This window comes from Myxocyprinus asiaticus, chromosome 24 (genome assembly GCF_019703515.2).
Source record: "Myxocyprinus asiaticus isolate MX2 ecotype Aquarium Trade chromosome 24, UBuf_Myxa_2, whole genome shotgun sequence".
NCBI classification, from domain to species: Eukaryota; Metazoa; Chordata; class Actinopteri; order Cypriniformes; family Catostomidae; genus Myxocyprinus; species Myxocyprinus asiaticus.
The window spans coordinates 7,735,796-7,748,636 of NC_059367.1; the positions used below are offsets into that span (position 1 = coordinate 7,735,796).

The 12,841-nt window shown below is 36.5% G+C and overlaps 1 protein-coding gene across 2 annotated transcripts in view; it reads left to right on the plus strand.

The window, feature by feature from the left end:
* LOC127415029 (potassium voltage-gated channel subfamily D member 1-like) overlaps window positions 1-7,081 on the plus strand; it is a 115,750-nt gene extending 108,669 nt beyond the window's left edge. For both annotated transcript variants that reach the window (XM_051653495.1, XM_051653494.1), the window contains 3 exons: window positions 2,638-2,730; window positions 3,858-4,096; window positions 4,601-7,081. In XM_051653495.1, coding sequence (XP_051509455.1) covers window positions 2,638-2,730; window positions 3,858-4,096; window positions 4,601-4,805 — 537 coding nt within the window. In that variant the 3' untranslated portion in view covers window positions 4,806-7,081. The remainder of the gene's footprint in view (window positions 1-2,637; window positions 2,731-3,857; window positions 4,097-4,600) is intronic.
* The last annotated feature ends 5,760 nt before the right edge of the window (window positions 7,082-12,841 follow it).

Below are 12,841 nucleotides of genomic sequence, written 5' to 3' on the forward strand. Positions count from 1 at the left end.
CAGGGACTGGGGGACTGGTCAGGGATGAAAGAAAGCTGAGAGCAGCAAAATACAGAGATATCCTTTATGAAAACCTGGTCCAGAGCGCTCAGGACCTCAGACTGGGCTGAAGGTTCACCTTCCAACAGGACAATGCAACAGTGGCTTAGGGACAACTCTGTGAATGCCCTTGAGTGGCCCAGCCAGAGCCAGGACTTGAACCCAATCAAACATTTCTGGAGAGACCTTAAAATGGCTGTCCACTGACAGTTCCCATCCAACCCGACACAGTTTGAGAGGATCTGCAGAGATGAATGGCATAAAATACCCAAATCATAGTGTGCAAAGCTTGTCGCATCACCCAAAAAGACTTGAGGGTGTAATCGCTGCCAAAGGTGCTTCAACTAAGTACTGAGTTAAGGGTCTGAATACTTATGTCAGTGTGATATTTCAGTTTTTTCTTTTTAATACATTTGCAGAGTTATCAAAAATCTGTTTTTTGCTTTGTCATTGTGGGGGTTTGGAGTGTAGATTGATGTGAAAAAAATAATAAAGCATTTTAGCACAAGGCTGCAACATAACAAAATGTGAAAGAAATGAAGGTGTCTGAATACTTTCTGAATGCACTGTAGAACAGCAGCTCACACTGTGAAGTGTATCATACAGTAGCAACAAGTTTTGCAGGAACAGATTTAAATCTCCAAGCACGAAATGCTTGGAGATTTCTATGCTTTGAGCAAGAAAAAAATATTTGTAAGAAAGAAAATAAACTTTAAGATATATTCTCTGAAAACAAGTCTTCATATCTTATGCAGTTCATGTTACTTGTTTTAATTATGTTTCAATATTTTTACTGGGAATTATTTTTTATTTTATTTTTTTATTTATTTATTTATTTTTTTTGTAGCTTCTCGTTATTCCCTTCTCTTGCATTCAGGGCTTCTATTTGGAGTGACTTTTAGTTTAGGGAACACAAACCTAATTGTTCTTTGGTCAAAATATTGATGATCTTATCAGCCGAATCTGCCCAGACTCTCTCCTTGGTTTCGGCTGACAGGGCACTTCCTGTGTGGCAGACAACTCAGTTCTTGCTCCTGTCTGGCTGTGGCTGTCATTCTAAATGGCCGTTCTCTCCTCTTTTGATAAGATCGACTGATAGGCTGCTTCTAGACAGTGACAGGGATAGTGATAAACCACCTTGACCTGAACAACAAAGTACTTTGGGGGCAGATGGTATCGGTGAAACACAGAAGGGAGACGCTGGGACAGATTTTTGTTGAGACACTTCAGGACACAACATCCTTGCATGTGATCGTTTTACAACGAGAGGTCATAGAGGGTACCGGATGTGTGAATGGCATCATAAGTACAGTGGTCTGTCTTGGGAGGTTGATGAATAGTGAAGCAGTGTCGAATTGTGGGCGATGTCAGATGGTAACATCAAGGGAATCCAGTCTTTAAAGTAATGAAAATTCTGAAAAAAAAAAAAATTTTTGTTCCAAACCCAAATGACTTTCTTCTGTGGAAAGGAGATATTAGGTAGAATGACAGCCTCAGGCTGCATTCAACTTTAGTGTATGGAAAAAAGAGCAGTGTTAACAATCTTCAAAATTGCAAGGTAAGAAAAGACGTCAAATGGGTTTGGAATGAAATAAAGGTGAGTAAATGATGACAGAATTTTAATTTGTGGGTGAACTTACACTTAAACCCTTAAAAGATCCACTGTAGCAAAAACACAACATGTTTAAATACTTAAATAATGCCTGTTTTTCACTAAAAACAATTAAAACTACAAAGAACAGCATGTCACGCTGTGAAGTGTATCATAGCAACAAGTTTAGCAGGAACATAATTGCAATTTTTCACACAGTATGGCCACTGCATACTGACACCTTTTTTTGTTGATCAAATTTAGTGGATCTAGTTTCCAACAAATAGAAAGTGAGAGAAAAGTGGCAAAAAAAGAAATAAAAATATATAAATGTAAATAAATAAATTTGAATAAATAAAATACAATACAATAAAAATATAAATAATTTATAAATAAAAATAACAATATTTAAAAATATGTACTGGAAAATTGAGCCTTAGTGGTCCTTAATTTAAAATGTTATTCACAAAAAAGAGGCTATTCAGTAAATAATAGCTAAATATTTCACATGATTTTTCATGAAATGTTAGAGCTATGTTTTTTTTTTTTTTTTTTTTTTTTAATTCAACCCAAAACAAAATCATGCATTTTTTTTATTTTTATTTTTTTTATTTATTTATTTTTATTAGCAGAGACTTCTAAAAACACTTTTTAATGTGTTTGGGAAGGAACAGAAATCACTGATTTGGTCTCTTGAGGGTAAATTTGTTTTTTGTTTTTTTTTAGAAATCTTATCCAGTTGTCCACTGAGCAGATGTTTGTAAAATGCATTCTCTCTGATATTCTAGTTGAAATAATAAAAAAAAAAAAAAAAAAAAAAAAAGAAAAAAAAAAGAAAAAAGAAAATGAAATCATGAGGATGAAACAGTTGAAGTCTGTAAATAGTCACTGACTTCTTTAAATAGATTAGCGTCTACTTAAGATAAATCATTGTTTTGAGATGAGTTGCTTGTATCTGAACAGTTTTTATGGAGCATCATAAATGAATCTTTTCTTTAATCTTTCAGGATCGAGACAGCGACAGCGCTTTGTGTCTGAAAAACAGATCTTCCTTTGAGCACCAACATCATCACCTGCTACACTGTCTGGAGAAGACAACAGTAAGTACAGCTGACAGCACGCACTCGAGCTGGACTGGACTGATGAATGATGATCCATTTTATCCCAGCATGGTTTAACAATGTTCCAAAGAGCATCTTGTGTGCAAACCTTGACTTTTTTTTTTTTTTTACAAAGGAGATAACATGGTCACTGTCACAAATTTACTTGCATTTATTGACCTAGAAATATTTCTTATTCATTTTACTTCATAACATACTTTTGTTTCTAAAACTTTCTGTCCAATTTGAATTAAATTTTGAGTCCCAGATTTTCAGTGTGGTCTCTTATTTGATATGCAGATGTTGCATATAATACACATCTCATTTAAAAAGTTTAAAGGAATAGTTCACCCAAAAATGAAAAATCTCTCATCATTTACTCATCCTCATGCCATCCCAGATACTGTATGTATGACTTTCTTTCTTCTGCAAAACACAAACAAATATTTTTTAGAAGAATATCTCAGCTCTGTTGGTCCATACAATGGAAATGAATGGGGTCCAAATCTTTGAAGCTCCAAAAAGCACATAAAGGCAGCATAAAAGTTATCCATATGACTCCAGTGGTTTCATCCATGTAACTCCAAAATGTAACTCATTTTTTACTGTACATCTTGCCATTGCAGTCTCTAGGCACGATCATGATTTCAAGCTCGATTACACTTCCTAGTGCTTGACGCATGGGCAGAGCGCTAGATGGTGCTTGGATGTGTAATCGAGTTTCAAATCATGATCGTGCCTAGAGACTTTAGATGTCAAGATTTATAGTGAAGAAATATATTATATTTTGGTCTGTTCTCACCCAAAACCGATTGGATCACTTCAGAAGACATGAATTAAACCACTGGATTACTTTTATGCTGCCCTTATATGCTTTTTGGAGCTTTGAAGTTTTGGACCCCATTCACTTGCATTGTATGGACCTACAGAGCTGAAATATTCTTCTAAAATCTTCATTTGTGTTCTGCAGAGGAAAGAAAGTCATACACATCAGGGATGGCATGAGTGTAAGTAAATGATGAGAGAACTATTCCTTTAAGTGCACTTTCAAAATCCATAATACAGTTTTATTTTTTATTTTTTATTTTTTTAACCAACTTCCTCTTCTGATTTCCCTCTTTCGATAGAACCATGAGTTCACAGACGAGTTGACGTACAGTGAGATGTGTATGACAGAGTCGGTGGGCTACCGGACCAGCCGTAGCACTTCCATCTCCAGCCAGCAGGGGGTGGCGACTTCCTGCTGCCCACGTAGGGCGAAGAGAAGAGCCATCCGCCTGGCCAACTCGACTGTTTCTGTCAGCCGTGGTAGCATCCAAGAGCTGGACACACTACAAGTGCACAAAAGCTCTGCTGGACCACAAAGGTACAATATCACATAAACTCTCACTGATCATTGAGTACTGGGACAAAACAGGCTACAGAACTGAAAAAAAATAATAATAATAATAATAATTATATCAATTATTTTGGATTAATCTGTTATTTATGTCCACATAGTTTGGTTGAAACCTCCTTTATCCGTTTTAATCACACATTTGTTTTTTGCGACTATCGGTTAGGTTTAGGTTTAATGTTAAAGGTATAGGTAGGTTTTGTTGATTTAAAACTCTATAGAGCATTTATCTTCAAAACCTTATATGTTTGGGAGAAAATTAAACTGGCTTTAAGCGCCACCCAGTTGACATTTCACTTTTGAACTGTCATGATACAATGACAGGACCAACTTAGCATCATTTTGCATTTTTTCATGAGATCAGGCTCTTTAAATTCTCCAGATATAAGGCTGATACCCCATGTAATCTTTTACTAATCTGTGTTTGTGTCTGTGAATGTGTGTGTGTTTCTGTATGTGTTTGCACCCTAACAGTCGCTCCAGTCTCAACGCCCGGACTGAAGATCTTAAGCTAAATTGTGAGGACAGGGATTTCACAGCAGCTATAATCAGTATACCCACGCCTCCCGCGAACACCCCAGATGAAAGCCTTCCGCCCTCCCCTGCAATTCCAGGAATCTTACGCAACTCGCGCGCCATTTCCTACACCCATGAGGCCTTTAAGATCTCCTCCTTATAACCTACACAAGCACACAAGCACCCCCTACTGCACAATGAAAAGGAAGGAGGGGGCTTCTCCCAGGAAAAGACTGGAATGCCTTCATTCCAAATTCCTTGACCGACTTGGACTTTTTGTGACCCTGTTGAACATCAAAGGGACCTAGACAACTCACTTTGATTGATCGTACATGTCTTGGGTCTTTCCTTGGATGGCAATTTAAAAGCTGAACTCGTAGATGAATCAGACTTTTAAAATGATAAATCTACAGTCTTCGTGGCATTGAAGGCCTTTAACCTTTAAAGATATGCAATGTTAAAACAAGCAGGAATTATGCCTATATGGCCACTGCATAACACAGTTGCAGGGAGAGATTACAAAAAGTGGAATTGAGCATTAAATTATATTGCTATATTGAAACTGTAGATCTTTGCAGCGAGAAATACGAATGCATGTGGCTGGTGGTATACAGTATATATATCAATACTTGTATCATACCTCTTTAGATCACATGCATCTTCAAACCCCACGAAAGAAAAAAAAGATTTCGGAGCAATCCTACCCAAGCATGCATGTTGTTGTATAGTAGATACCATGGCAGAGAATGGAGCCGCTAACATGCTACTCTCACATACATTTGCATGGTACTTCTTTTACCTCTATTTTGTTTGTCCTGTTTCATTTCTTAACATTGATTAAAAACGACAATATTTACAAAGTATTAATGATCAAACATGCTGCTCAAGAAGTGCACAATAGAAGAAAAAATAAAGATAAACAAAGTATGTAAAACTTTCAGGCATGTTCTTTGCAAAAATCTAAGGCAACGTGTGTGTGAGAGAGTGCGTATGAGGAGTGTTTGGGGAAAGAATTGTGTTAATTGATCACAGATATGCATGAATACCGTTGTAGGTATTTTTATGTTTCTCCCATGGGAAAAAGGAAGCTTTGTATTGCATCGTGTCTTTTTAAATCAAAGTGATTGGAGGGTGTTTACCACTGTCAATGACAGCATTTACTTGTACATACTTAAGTATATACTAAAATTAATCAGAATATGGTCATATTCTTCTAATGTATGCGTCAAGCATTAAAGGGATAGTTCATTCAAATATGAAAATTCTCTCATCATTTACTCACCCTCATGCCATCCCAGATGTTTATGACTTTCTTTCTTCTGCTGAACACAAACAAAGATTTAGTATGTAAGTAAAAAAAGCACTTAAATATTTATCTATTTCTCACCCACACCTGTCATATTGCTTCCGAAGACATGGATTAAACCACTGGAGTCTTATGGATTACTTTTATGCTGTCTTTATGTGATTTTTTCAGAGCTTCAAAATTTTGGTACCCATTGACTTCAATTGTTTGAACCTACAAATAGGCTGAAATATTCTTCTAAAAATCTTTGTTTGTGTTCTGCACAAACAAAGTAACTATTCCTTTAATCTGATTGCCATAAACAGATTAAGCCAATATTCAGGTTTCTAGAAATCTGAACAAGACCCATAGTTTTGGGGAATTTGGGTAATATTAGATATATAATCAGAATATGACCATGTTCTGATTAATTTCAGAATATTCTAGTGCAAGTAAATGCAGTCATTGAGTTTTACAGTAAGAAATTGGACACACTTCTACTTGTTTTTCAGTTGGCTTAGAAATCATATGTAACCTTTAAATCCTAGCTATTTTTATAGTATATGCATCTAACATGGCTAGGCTATATAACAGTCCAACAAACCATTTCACTAAATTGTTTTGATGCTCATCATTTACTACAGATGTTAACGTTACTGTTGAATTAATAATCATATGCAGCAATGAGAACACAATGAGGCAATAATACTGTATTTTTTACTAAAAAAAGAAATTAAAGATTGTATATGAATAGAAAAACAAACAAGGAGGAATGCAAATTTGCACTTGACTGTGATGAAAAATATATTTGTTACTCTGTTTACAAGCATTGCTCCTAAGTTATTTTTTACGTTTGCTTGGTTCTCTCTCTTTTTCCCCTCCAGCTTCATAAAACGGTGTGAAGTGGTAAATGTATTAATTGTTCAGACACCTGCTTCCGTTTGGGCAGGAACTGTTAGATGAAACAACCCCGGTAGGAGATAAAAGAGTTAGATATAAAAAGCACAGAGGTGTAAAGTCTATTCCACAAATAAAGTGAACAGAACTCAGAAAACACAATGTCTGTCAGCTCTCAATGACATCTTAAACCAAACAAATTTATTTTTCGTGAAATGTTTTGCTTGAAAAGTGTGCTTGTGCTTTTTGTCTTGAAAATAAATGGCACTTTTATATTTAGTTATCTAATGCAATGTTGCATTTTATGTTTGTTTGTTTGTTGTTTTTTTTTTCTCCCCAATTTGGAATTCCCAATTCCCAATGCACTCTAAGTCCTTGTGGTGGCATAGTGACTCGCCTCAATCTGGGTGGCGGAGGACGAATCTCAGCATCTTATAACGTGGCTTATTGAGCACGTTACCGCGGAGACCTAGCGCGTGTGGAGGCCCACGCAATACTCCGCGGCATCCACATACAACTCACTGCGCACCTCACCGAGAGCGAGAACCACATTATAGCGACCACGAGGAGGTTAACCCAATGTGACTCTACCCACCTTAGCAACCGGGCCAGTTGGTTGCTTAGGAAGCCTGACTGGAGTCACTCAGCACTACATTTTATTTTACAATTTAAATAATTGGTAATTAGAATACAGTTACATTCAAAAAGTATTTTGATGACTGAAGAGATTACTTTGCATTTTATTGTCATTTGTTTCATTTAATATTTAGTCCTTTCAGATGGAAAACATTTATACATATAAATGATGCGATCCAAAGTGCATTTGAACAGCGGTGAAACACTTTCTTATGATGTGTTACATTCATACGAGCAGACAGAGAAGTACGTTTGAATTAAATTTGGATCAGAAGAAATAGAAATAAACCTTGTGTAAATTGTCAGCTTTACGCTAAGATAAAATGCTATTTCTAGCCATTTTACATGTTACCAGGCACTGATCATATTTTTTTTTTTATCAAGAAAATTCACGCTGGATCTTAATTTATTTTTTCTAGTAAGACCTTTGAAATTAGGGCAAAAATCATATTCTTGATAATCATTTTTGTATTGTTTTCCTGTAAAAATATCTAAAAATCCTTAAAACAAGATCAATTAGATTTATCTTGTTTTAGAAACAACTGTGTAAGATATTTAGGTTTTTCAGAGAATGTATGTTTAACATGTGTATTTTGTCTTACTGTACTGGCAGAGTTTTTATAGTCAAAACAAGTGAAAAAATCTTCCAGTACTGAAGAAGTAATCCAAAGTATTTAGAAAACGTTACTGACCTTGAGTAATCTAACGGAAAACGTTACAAATGACATTTTACAGCATGTATTCTGTAATCTGTAGTGGAATACATTTCAAAAGTAACCCTCCCAACCCTGACAATAGCATATGTTTATATTAAATAAGCTGTTGCACATGGTAGTTCAGAGGTTAAGTGAAGTCTCATGATAATTATTTTCTACTTAGGGAGACATGCTGTATCTAATTGCCTATACATTTACATTATGTGTGAATTAGTTATTTGTGCATAATTACCCACAATACAGCAAATAAATGTTATACTGTTAAAGTCAACATGAAACCCATCTCAAAGGATAGTCAAAACAAAATTTAAAAAATGCGGGCCTGATTTTATTCATCAGGAATTGACTGGATTGTAAAGTGGTTTCTATGACAGGTGATTGGAGGGAAAGGGTTGAAAAAATAAAAGAGCTTGGTGACAGCAGCCGAAAAGGAAAGTAATTTTAAGGGTGGAGCAAGTTGCAAAATTTTTATGACAGATTACAAAAATATTATTATTTTTTTTTTAATTTGGAATAAAGTGCACAATAAGTAGCATACTGTAAATAGGGTTAGTTTTTATTTAATCTTGACTTTAACAATAAAACATTTTCAAATGGTAAATTTATAGATTCTGCAGTGTTTTGGTTTGATTGGGGACCTACTATATGTAATAATAATAATAATAATAATAATAATAATAATAATAATAAAAAGCTCTCGTCCAAGAATATGACTTGATATCAAGCTCCGCTCCGTGTTCATTCCCTGCAACCCCCAACCACAGAAACTGTTCTTCGTGTCTGGAATTTTGAATCACAATAGTCTAAAAAATGTTTACTGTATATGAATACAGTAATAGGATTGGTGAAAATGAATTTGAACAATATTATCCATCATTCCTTTCCAGATTGATTAATTTTTCATTTTATTTTAACACTTTATTTTAACACTAATCTGATATTTCTTTAGATTTAAAAACAGTATGATGATGACTAAAGTTTAAGATGGCTAAGTCTGCTAATTATCAGATGGCTGTGCATCCATCTTTACTTTCTCACACCCTCTTTCCTCGCTCATGGACTCTAGCAAAGGCTGACAAGAACAGAAACATGGTGACACATTGTAAAAGTAGAAGCATATGCCTAAAGCATACAGTGCATCCGGAAAGTATTCACAGCGCTTCACTTTTTCCACATTTTGTTATGTTACAGCCTTATTCCAAAATGGATTAAATTAATTATTTTCCTCAAAATTCTACAAACAATACCCCATAATGACAACATGAAAGAAGTTTGTTTGAAATTTTGCAAATTTATTAAAAAAAAAAAAAATGAAAAAAAAAAAAAATCACATGTACATAAGTATTCACAGCCTTTGCCATGATACTCAAAATTGAGCTCAGGTGCATTCTGTTTCCATTGATCATCCTTGAGATGTTTCTACAACTTGATTGGAGTCCACCTGTGGTAAATTCAGTTGATTGGACATGATTTGGAAAGGCACACACCTGTCTATATAAGGTCCCACAGTTAACAGTGCATGTCAGAGCACAAACCAAGCCATGAAGTCCAAGGAATTGTCTGTAGACCTCTGAGATAGGATTGTATCGAGGCACAGATCTGGGGAAGGGTACAGAAAAATTTCTGGTCCCAGTGAGCACAGTGGCCTCCACCATCCGTAAATGGAAGAAGTTTGGAACCACCAGGACTCTTCCTAGAGCTGGTCGCCCGGCCAAACTGAGCGATCGGGGGAGAAGGGCCTTAGTCAGGGAGGTGACCAAGAACCTGATGGTCACTCTGACAGAGCTCCAGCATTTCTCTGTGGAGAGAGGAGAACCTTCCAGAAGAACAACCATCTCTGCAGCACTCCACCAATCAGGCCTGTATGATAGAGTGGCCAGACGGAAGCCACTCCTCAGTAAAAGGCACATGACAGCCCGCCTGGAGTTTGCCAAAAGGCACCTGAAGGACTCTCAGACCATGAGAAACAAAGATTGAACTCTTTGGCCTGAATGGCAAGCATATTGTCTGGAGGAAACCAGGCACCGCTCATCACCTGGCCAATACCATCCCTACAGTGAAGTATGGTGGTGGCAGCATCATGCTGTGGGGATGTTTTTCAGCGGCAGGAACTGGGAGACCAGTCAGGATCGAGGGAAAGATGAATGCAGCAATGTACAGAGACATCCTTGATGAAAACCTGCCCCAGAGCGCTCTGGACCTCAGACTGGGGCGAAGGTTCATCTTCCAACAGGACAACGACCCTAAGCACACAGCCAAGATTACAAAAGAGTGGCTCCGGGACAACTCTGTGATTGTCCTTTGGTGGCCCAGCCAGAGCCCAGACTTGAACCTGATTGAACATCTCTGGAGAGATCTGAAAATGGCTGTGCACCGACACTCCCCATCCAACCTGATGGAGCTTGAGAGGTCCTGCAAAGAAGAATGGGAGAAACTGCCCAAAAATAGGTGTGCCAAGCTTGTAGCATCATACTCAAAAAGACTTGAGGCTGTAATTGGTGCCAAAGGTGCTTCAACAAAGTACTGAGCAAAGGCTGTGAATACTTATGTACATGTGATTATTTTTTTATTTATTTTTTTCCGGTTTTTTATTTTTAATAAATTTGCAAAGATTTCAAACAAACTTCTTTCATGTTGTCATTATGGGGTATTGTTTGTAGAATTTTGAGGAAAATAATGAATTTTAATCCATTTTGGAATAAGGCTGTAACATAACAAAATGTGGAAAAAGAGAAGCGCTGTGAATACTTTCCGGATGCACTGTATATCAATCAGGATTTGTCATAGTTAAGCAACACTGGCCTCTAGCGGCGAATGCCTGCTAACGTATTGGTGTGGCAATGTAAAATAATTTTCTTTCTGTTATCACACATGGATGGTGCTTGAAATGCCAAAATTGCAGTAGCAAGAACATTTTAAATATATTTTTTAATTTCACTTAGAAACGGACAAATGGTGAGGAAAAACAACAAAAATCATATCAATTCTCATATTTTGATACATTATGTTTTCTTCAATGCATTTAAGCAATCAAAATGGAACAACTTTATTCTGCTTAAATGTATGTGACATAAAATAAACAAGAATTAGATCAGAAGTTATGCAAAAGTAATCTAAAAGCAATCAGAATAGATTACTTTAAAATGTAATCCAAGGAACTACATTACTTTTTTTTTTTTACTTTTGTCATGTAATTTGTAATCAATACCAGATTACAATTCAGAAGTAATCTACCCAACACTTGAACTGGTTCTTCAAGGTACATGTCTAAAAATGCTTTATGTACAGTTGGTGTTATCTATTTTGGTTGGAATATGTCTTTACCTACAGTCCTTCACAAGGTGCATGTGTTGGTGTTGTACTTTAAAGGGATAGTTCCTCCAAAAAGGAAATTCTCTCATAATTTACTCACCCTCATACCATCCCAGATGTGTATGACTTTCTTCTACAGAACACAAATGAAGATTTTTAGAAGAATATCTCAGTTCTGTAGGTCCATTCAATGCAAGTAAATGGTAAATGACCAAAACTTAGAAGCTCCAAAATGCACATAAAGGCAGCATAAAATCCACATAATCAGGACTGGGGGGGGCATCCCCCTCAATGTCTATGCTGGTTACACCCCTGCATAAAAGTAATCCATAAGACTTCACAGTGTTTCCCATGAATTACCTAATTTGTCCCTCCACAGTTCATAATGAACCAAAAATACTTTTACACTTCTCATAATAACAAAAGATCTCTATCATTGTGTTTTGCACTGTTGCTTCGGCAAAGCATTTCTCACTCTCATTTCTTAGTCAGTCCCCCAGTTTAACTTAAAAATGTACAAACATTTTCTTACGGGGGAGCATGCCCCCACCACAGTCTCTGGCTTTGCTTTTCATGTTGTTGCATTTGTGCTAAAACAGCTTCCTGTCTTTGCTAGTATGTGTTAAAGAGATAAAGAAATATGAAATTGCAAAATGGGTCCATTCTTTCTGACTAAAATTACTTGAACGCATATCACATGGTATTTAAGATTTCCGACCTGGTAAGTACGAACTTCTGAGGAGGACTTGAATGCACCATTAAACTGATTAAACGTTTACATGACCACACATGTTGTCAGTTTATTAAGCATAACTAGTGTAAGAACGTGCATGTAAACGCACTCAGGGAAAATATTTCTCAGGTTCGAGTGTTCCTTGTCAGACAAAGATTTATCAGTAGATTTTTACTGAGACACAGCAAAAAAAATTTAAATCGAGTGTAGCGACACTCCCTATGACAAACGCCTCCCTCATCGCTTTGTCACATTGTGCTGAGCACAAAGCGCATAATAACCACTTCGAGTCTTTTCTCTCAACTGTTGGGCTCGTTGTACAAAGGGGCCTCAGTTTGTTCCTGGGAGGCAGCAGATGCCCTAAAATGATTCATCTCACTGATTCATTTGAGACATTACTCAAATTGTTCCCAGAAATCCCTGCGTGGCACTTTTTATGTCTTTTGTTTATTGTAAGGCACTTTTTAATGGGGATAGCTCGCCCATGACATGCGGTATGCACAGCATGTGATCACTATGTAGTAGACTGAGAGCTCAACGGAAAAGGAAACAGTAAAGAGCGCGCTGTTCGTAAAGAGGCAGTACTTAATTCTACCTGTTGCATTATATAGCAAAATAAA